This window comes from Bombus vancouverensis, chromosome 5, assembly GCF_051014615.1.
Source record: "Bombus vancouverensis nearcticus chromosome 5, iyBomVanc1_principal, whole genome shotgun sequence".
Taxonomy (NCBI): Eukaryota; Metazoa; Arthropoda; class Insecta; order Hymenoptera; family Apidae; genus Bombus; species Bombus vancouverensis.
In genome coordinates, this window is record NC_134915.1 from 13,813,105 (window position 1) to 13,822,365 (window position 9,261).

The window sequence follows — 9,261 nt, forward strand, 5'->3', positions numbered from 1 at the left end:
AATTGAAACTATATCACTAATTTATTCGATTTTATTTAAGGAAATTGTAATTTTAATTTACGACGTGCAGGGGACGACATTTGATACAATGAAACTGAAATTTTGCTTTCGATAATCGAAATATGTAGAATTATCGAACTGAATTATCGAGATGAATCACCAAGTTCCATTCAAATATTGCGCCATTAGAGTGCAATGCTGTCGTTGTGTTGTTACTATGTTAAAACTGTTTGGTGGTTTAAAGAATAAATTATTGAACAAAAATAGAACGTATAACATTAAATAATTAAATATTGCAGATTGTAATATCTTTTTTAAAATTTGACAATTAGAATATTACAAGGATGGAGAAATTCTTACAAAATATAGGCGTAGGGTTAAGATCTATTGATGATCCATTTTTCGAAGATTCATACAGAATTTGCAAGATTTTTCAACGAAAAGGTGTTACTGTTGAGGATGATGAAGAACTATGTCATGATATGTAAATAAAGATTTCTTTTATATAAACATTTATCATTGTGCATAACCTACAAATAACTGATTTTAATAAAATAATTTATCAATTTCAGTATAAAAGAATTCTCTTGTTACATTACTGGTTGTAAAGCAACATTCAATAAATTAATTGATTTTGAGATGCACTACAATAGCAATCATCGATATGTTTGTGCAGAATGCAACAAATGTCTACCAAATCCTAGATTCTTAGATATTCATATTCAAGAAACCCATGATAGCTTTTTCCAAGTTTTATCAACGAAACAGCCAATGGTATTTATAATCATTTTATTTCAATATACTGTATATCATACTGTTTGTTAATATTAATAATATCTTTTAGTATCAATGTTATGTTTCTGAGTGTGATTTAAAATTTAATACTTCATTTGAAAGAAGAGATCATTGTGTTAGCGTACACAAATATCCAAAGAATTTTAGATTTGATAATACTCCACATTGCGTAAGAGATAAATCAAAAGATAAAATGGATATTGATGAACCAGAGCCAAAGCGGAAGGAATCCAAGTCAAGAAAAATACAGTTAAATAAAAATCAAAAATCTAAAATGTTTATAGCTACAGCAAAAACTACAACCTCGACAAATGTCATTATCTGTGAAAGTCAATTAAACGCTTCAAATAATAATGCAGGAGCTACTTCGCTACTTTTTGTCCCTAGGCAAGTACATAAATCATATACAAAAATACTTACTAAAAATCAATCTGGTGAAAAAGATGTGCTTGAAACAGGATGTATGATGGACTTGGCTAATACATTACCAAATACATAGTTGAAAATAATGTATAACTTTGGTTTAACGTTTTTTTTATCATAAATATAATTTAAATATCATAACAATCTTTGTATGTACAATGGACCTTAGAAAATTTATTTCGTTATGCCACATATCTCCTATCTTATCCTCTCTTCTATTTACATATCTGCACTTTTAGTCTTGCTTAATATACAAATAAACCTCTAAGTTTATTTATTTCGAGTCGCTTACTACATATAGAATACCTTTTGCAATAAATTGTATATAAAAAAATTTTGGGCAAAGTTATCAGACATCCTACCTAGCACAATTGTCATTATCTTGGAAATGGCATTATAACAGTAAGCATATTTATATAATATAAAATATACAAAATGTATATTTGTATACTTATATTCCTTCTAAATCCTTACACTATATTTGTTATATATATGAGTGTATATATTTTCGAAATAATATTTCTGTTGCTATATATCAAATACTAAAGGCGAAATCTAGGCGAATTTAAACTATTAAATTATGCTAACGATTACAGAAAACATGATACTTATAGCATATTAGACAAATTTTGTGCAGACTCTTTGCATATTCTTTTTTTTTTTTATCACCGACGACTAATATAAAAGTAGCCTAGGTGAAATAAGCCATTAACTTGGCTGTTTCGTTTTTAAGTACTGAAAGTTCATATTTAAGTCTCTTATTTTCGTGTTCTAAAAAAGCTGCCCTGATAGCAATCTCATCTTCCTTGGCTCTTCGTGCGTCCCTAGAGCGTTTTGCGGCTTCGTTATTCTTTCTTCTTCTTTCTCTATAAGCTGCATCTTTCTCATCAACAGTGCTCGTTGGCACAGGACTTTTCGTGACTTTTCTCATCTTTGTTATCATGCCTTCGTTCGATTGTTTCATCGTTTCCAGCATTCGCTTTCGAAACTCCGAATAAGCTTCGCTGGATTCTAGATCGTACACTAATTCGGTTCCTCCTATAGTGAGCGATAATGGATCTTTTGGATAAGCCTTAAACGGTCTTGTATTTTTTGCAATATCTATAGGCAAATTGTATAACGAATTTTTGTTAGAATCTGCAATCAACGTAGTGGGGGGGCTAAAAAATTGCTTTGAATTAATAGTTTCATTATTTGGATTCAATAATGTTGACAATATAGTAGGAATGAATGGAACCGAAATGTCCATTGGCGAAGTGGAAAAACCACCATTTTGCGATGGCGCGTCCGTAAGATTGTGAGCTGGCTCGTGTTCAATTTTTTTCGATGATTCACATTCGGAAGGTGGCGTTATTATAAATTTTCGAACCTCCAAAGGACTCCTTTCAGTTTTTGAAGAACGCTCAACTTGATCTTGTTGCGTTGTGTTTGTTTCGAGTGAGTTTGAATGTAAACTGAAATTTTCTGACTCCTTCGAGATTGTTGCTTTTTTAAAAGACAAGTCTAGTATCGAGTCAGAAAATTGCATGCTAGTATCTTCGTTAGAAGTGCATTCTTTTGCTTGTACATTATCCACCACCGTTTGGAAAAAGGGATTCATTCTGCAGTTTATCATCATCTAAAACGAAAAGTTTGAATGAAAAGAAAAAAACATTTCTGTGAACGTTTTTCATGTAAATGCAAATACTTGTTTGCTATGTTTTGAAAAGTATTGCATATTTACTGGTTATCCTCCGAGCGTTTTAAAAATGAAAATAATAATAAATAGATAATGATATAAATGGATACTTTTTAACTTTCAATTCTTTCAGTTCTCCAAATATGTATCAATTATACATTACTACACGTGGCAGTCACAAAAATGAAATGTGTAGCGGCTAAATAGAGATTCACGTGCTCGAATTAATGATAACAATCGTTTGAAAACGTGGGAAACTAACGGGAAGCGAGTGTAACAAATTATATCTCGATATTTTGAGGAGTAAGAATATTACGTTAATGAAGTCAAAACATTAATTTGTAGTTAAATAACATTTGTTATTTCGACGTGTTCCAAGATAAATCAGCCAATATTTACATTATACGAAATCGAAGTATAATTTGTCTAACGAGGAATACAGTTAATTTGACGAGAAATCGAAATATAGACAACGTGTCGTCGAATAGACATTAGTGTATCCGTTAATTACGAAAGTTTGGAATTCTTTTATGTTTATCAATTAACATAGAACATGTGTCTTACTTAATAGTTAATCCGAGGTCACGCACCGGTCACTGATGTATCACAACAATATCACTCTATCGTAGTTCCAAATTGTGCACGTTTTCTTGAAGATCTTCACGCAGTAATTATTCGAAACTAAAATAGTTTTTTAACGAATTTCGAGAATCGATTTTTTGGTAAAATATGCTCTCACGACGGTTCTTCAAAACCGTTTAGAACGAGAGGGGGTGCAGTTTCGCTTATATAGTGCCCAACCCTTGTAAGAACTTGGGGTAGGAGAGAATCCCTTAGAAAATGGTAGGGAACGACAATCCTGGTGACCACAATGCTGGGGTCTGACTGGCACGCGTTCGCCACTACCTAATCCCGAAATGTTTATAGGACGACACGTTCACATGATTACGACTACGTAATCGCGTACGTAAGAAAATGAGTTGGGTTATCTATGATCGAGTAATTGATTGTATATGTATTTTGTTGGGCTTATATAGTATATCTTGTAATAAAAGGATCTTACAAGGGAATTTACATTTTAGTTTAATATTTCGAAAATGGAAAAATGTTATTACTCAAAATGTTTTATTTATGAGGGTAGTTTATTAAATATGAGTTAGGAAGGAATTAATGATAGTATCAGAGTTGAAAAAATTTTATTTTTATAGTAATTGGATTTATTAATTATTTATTCATTTTTTTTAGATTTGTTAGTTATTTCTTCATTTTGTTGTTCATGTATTAATCTATTTCCTGATTATTTCTTAGTACTTCTATTACCTCTATTATACCTTGTTATCTTTCTATTTCTTTCTATTATAAATCTTCTGTCGTTCAAAACCAATTCATACAATGAAAATCACGCATTAAATATATTTAAAAAAGAAAAACACTTCTACATTTAAAAAAAAGAAATTAAGGTGAGGATTAATCGAACTTTAAATACAAAAATTACATAAGTCTTCCTTCAAATAAGTAAATCTTTCGTTTATTACGTCGAGTTAACCAGTATAATCCTGGAAAGTACTGGACATCCTATGAAATCAAAAGTTATGTCGATATTTACGATACTTTTGTAATTAGTTACCACCTTACCTGCCGTTGCCTGTCGTTGTACACAAAATAAATTACAGCGGTCAGTATTCGGAATAGGAATGGAACCTCGTTAAATTAATCCAGGCACTGAATTAGCTCTTACCTAACGAGGATTTTGGAAACTCCAAGTGCCAATTGAACCTTTTCTCTCAAATCCTGTGTAACGTCAGGGACCATATTCTGTTTCTAACAACTAGTTCGTCAAAGGGTTAAGTGTTTCGACGATCGGTAGCTGCAAGGGCGACCCTCAACTGGCAGACCTGAGGCATCTTTTCGTGTAATGCTTACCCGTACAAATAGCGTGTATAGAATTACTATGCATAACCCTTTCGTGAGCCTTTCCTTGACAATTTTCCGTAATATTTCGTAGTGATTTTTGTTTCTGCTTTGTACTGCATGATTTATGATCGCTACTACTGAAAGAAAATCGCGGAATTTGCATAAAGTGCTCATAAATTAACCGGTGAAAGTGTTGCGACTAAGAGAAATTTGCTCGAAATTTGTGTGTCAAAGAAAAATGAGGAAAACGTCTGTACTTGACGATGTTTGTTTTTTATACGTGATGGATTTCTTTGGTCCTGGTGGCTCGTTAGGATTGGACAACACATGGCAATTTTCAGAGCGTGTCACCGGAAGATGAACCTACTCTTTTCTTCGACTCGTGTTGATTAATGGTTCAGTTTTATGGCTGACTATGTAAGTTCATTAGTTAATCGTTACTTCAATTTTCATTTGAGCCTCCCGTAGCATTTCTTTCTTTGATGGATTCCACTGTCTCTTAGGTAGAACGGGATTCTTTGAGAATAGCATCGAGAGAATCGTTGAGGAAATCTGTTGGAAATTTAATGTCTTTTAATATTTTTAATTTACACATATTGTCATAAGACTAACTGAGCTCTACTTAAGACGATGAACATAAACATTTACAGTATGTCATTGAAAATTACTTAACTTTAAAAATTACTTAAGTTTATATCATACTAAAAAGTGATTGGATTGCACAAATTATATTTCTGGCAAGAATTTATTACAAAACTATAATGATTAATTTCATTTTTTGTAAATTCATATTTAAGGCTCTACAATGCCATATGACTTGAAAGTTATACTTTTTTCATTCATATTTCATATTTAACAAACCTTCATTCCTTCGATTGTCACTATATCATTTTACTCTTCTTCATTGCACTATTGTATTGCTTATTATTGTACTATCCTATCTATTGATAATAATTATTACCTTCTATCTTAATCATTAGAATAAGAAATTTCTCTAAAAATAAATAATTTACCTCCTTTATAAGAAAATGGCATAAATAATTGTAAGTTCCAAAGTAAGTTGTAACATAATCATCTTTTTTTTTTCGTTTTTTAATATGTAGAATAGATCAGCATGCATTGTAAGCTTGTCAATTGTTTTTGAAAGATTTCTCTGCTCTCTTTTCTTCCGAATTCCCAAGAAAATTCATAGAAATTCGAGTGTGAGAAAAATAGGGGAAAGATGATGGACAACGAAGGTGTCCAGTTATGCTCGGTAGCGTAGACGTCTCATTATGTCTTGGTCCCAAGATCACGCCAAATTTAGTCCTCCATTTCATATCCCCGTTAAAATGACGTGCCGTCCATGGAAAAGCATCCTAGCGATCAATTCACTGCACCGCCTCCTTTCTCGTATACAAATTTTTGCTCTTTTGGCCACATAACCCACATTTCTATGGTGCAGGAGCAACTGCAACCCGTTATTTGCGATATTTTCTGTAGCCATCATCCGACGACAGATGAATGGATCCCCGTATTTGCATCTGCTCCTACCGCACCGAAACGTATATAAACCCTATAACGGTATGTCGATGCAAAATTTTCGCCATGATTCGATGTGGAAAATGTCTCAATTCACCGGCATCGTTGACGTTTTTTAAATAGTCCCGCTGTGAGTAATCAGTTTTCGTGTAAGGAGAATCGAACGAACAAGGAATGAAATACAAATTTTTCAATTCATGTAGTAGATATATCGATCATCGGACAAAAACAGGTAAAAGTAAAGTGTAAAAGTAATATAAAAGGAGGGGATGATATTCCAAAGATTTCTTTTTAATAGATTTAGCTTCATTGTTTCTGTTAAATTCGGATGTAAATTTTATTTATTACGGATAATATTCTATTTTGATGTTTTTACTTCTTTATGATTCTGTTCCTCTATGATATTTCTTTTCAATACTTCGTGAGCAAACGGAGCGGTCCATAAGCCAGTAGTCCAACCTTCAGTCTTGAATCTTTTTTCTTCGAAGTTTTTTAAACATTTGAATTAATGAAAGATTGTATAATGGAGTACCTCAGAAGTTTCTTCAAATTTTTTGGAAGCCTCAGACAATGTAAAAGTAATACTTGAATATGAATGACTCAATTTTCCTATGATTTATTTTAGTTTTATAACTTTTTACTTCAAATTCGTTCACTTAAAGCAATTACATTAATAAATTTGGGCTAATGTCTAGAATCAGTAAATTCACGGTCTACGTGAGTTTCCGCGGTTAAACGTTCTAAATCGCTCGTGGGCACATCAATTACACAATCATCAGATTATCAATAGCTATGGTCAGGTTGTTTGTATGTACTAGTAGATAACACAAATAGCTAGTAGAAAGCTTCTGATAAACCAGACAATTATAATCTTTGAACACAAATTGGTATGGTTGTAACTTTCACACAGATTTTTCAGATTTATGAGGACCATGATGTTTCACAATGATAATAGTTCTTAGAATCGGATTTACGTGATGTTTTTGATTGTATTTGTTTTTCGTTGAATAATACCCAATACAATATTGTAGAAGAGGTACATATAAGTAATATATAATATTATATTACGTAATAGAAGTAGAAGAAGTAATATTAGCAGGTAAAAGATATAGATATCCAATAAAATGCAATAAGATATTTCATATTTCATGTATATACCGCTCGTTAAAAGTGTCAAGCTTGCTAATTTTTAAGAAGGGTACAATATCGCACGAGGAACGTTCAAGATTATATTCAACCCTATGCACCTAATCGTCAACTCTATAAAACGATGCTATTTTAATAAAGTTACTAAGAATAGTCGAAAATTGCATATGAAGTAAGTTCAGAATTAGACATTAAGGATCTTATCCACCGAATACAATTTTTATATAAATATAGAACGAGAATATATATATAACGATTACTTTTTCGGTTTTTTTCTTTTTTGTATGGGAAATATCTCGACTTATTAAGAATCTTGAAGAAATTTACAATCCTCTCGGTAGGAGATCTCAGGGTGTGACTTCGTTCTCGAACAGACATTAGTCCTTTTAATAGTATTCGACACCAAAGCTTTTTGAGAAGAGAGATGCATGAAGATGTATGCGGTGAATGTCGTTCGCAATAATTACTTCTCAATTTATCTTGCGGTCGGACCACCGACCAAGTTTAGCCAACAGACTTTCAAGATTTGCTTGCATCCGGTCCTCGGTACGTCTCCTTCCCCCGCGAGAACTCTTTTCTTTCCACGAAAGCTTTTGCATTTCGTTCTCACTGTATCACGAGACACGCCTTTGGGCAGATTCTTCTACAAGGAATTTTATTCATTGACCAAGTAGTCTCCTTTCAGAGATGGCTTCAGATGAATAGCCTTCGCTATAAACACATTACCAATACGTCTTATTTACGACAAGGGGCGCCTGAATTTGAGCAAATGTCTGAGAAACTAGCTTGTAGGTGGAACAAAGCTTTTGTTATAGGAGGATTAAAAACAGTTCTTCTTTCTCTAATAAACTTTATCAGTCCCTCAAACTTATATTTCATTACAACATTATTTTTTACGATGTATACGGTAGTAATTTTTAGAAAATATAAGTATGGAAATATCCACCGATTGCAAGATTAGTTGAGTAATAGTAAGTATAATAATAATAGTAAACAAGGTATTCGAGGACAGAAACATTTACGAACAGATCGGTCGGTATCTCATTACTAAGCTGTACAATTACAAACAAAAAAGATTTGAATGTCTCTCTATTTCTAGAAAGAGAAAAGGTCAAAAAGGTTTACATGCTATTTATTTAAGAAGCCTTCGAAAAAAATAACGCTGTCGTAATAATATTCGTGTATTGTTTACGCTCTTACGAAGATCATCGCTCCCCCCTTCCCCATTCCATAAGCTTTTATAAACTAGTAACATTCTCTCCATACTTTCTCTGTCTAAGACCTGGGTTCCACCAACCTGGCAAATACTTTCCAATTTTTTAACAGAAAAAGGAATGATTAAAAAGAGATTTATCAGGACATTTCGCAAGTGACAAAAAATGCATAATTATTACTAATAGCTATAAATCAATTGATATGGTTACAAAAATAACAAAACGGATTTCACGATATGAAACGAAGGGCTAACTATTACCAAATGGTAATAAGGAATTTTTTCTTGTATTAGAGCTAGGTAGACGCAAATTACACAATGAAACTTTGGATTACCTGCATACGATTTCATAACGACATCATCAAAAATATAATGATGTAATTTGTTTTTACTATATTTTGTAGAGTTGCCTCATAACAAAGCGAAGAGAAAAACTGTAAGAATTTGAAAACTCGATTACATCGCAATGAATTAACATCGTCTAACTTTGAAAATGGTTCAAATTACCTAATAGCACCTTTACGCAGCAAAAATACACTTCTCGCTACCTTCAGGGTTTTTAGTGTACGGA

General features: G+C 32.4%; 2 protein-coding genes across 2 annotated transcripts; one reads left to right on the forward strand and one right to left on the reverse strand.

Annotated features, from left to right (window-relative positions):
- Nucleotides 1-12: 12 nt before the first annotated feature.
- l(2)k10201 (zinc finger protein 511 lethal (2) k10201) lies at nt 13-1,362 on the forward strand. The gene is made up of 3 exons (XM_033332856.2): nt 13-484; nt 573-774; nt 845-1,362. The coding sequence occupies exons 1-3, from the start codon at nt 345-347 to the stop codon at nt 1,292-1,294; spliced, it is 792 nt and encodes a 263-aa protein (XP_033188747.1). The 5' UTR covers nt 13-344; the 3' UTR covers nt 1,295-1,362.
- A 133-nt stretch (nt 1,363-1,495) lies between these two features.
- Nucleotides 1,496-2,906, reverse strand: gt (transcription factor giant). Its single transcript, XM_033332854.2, has one exon. The coding sequence runs from the start codon at nt 2,834-2,836 to the stop codon at nt 1,910-1,912; it is 927 nt and encodes a 308-aa protein (XP_033188745.1). The 5' UTR covers nt 2,837-2,906; the 3' UTR covers nt 1,496-1,909.
- Between the last annotated feature and the right edge of the window lie 6,355 nt (nt 2,907-9,261).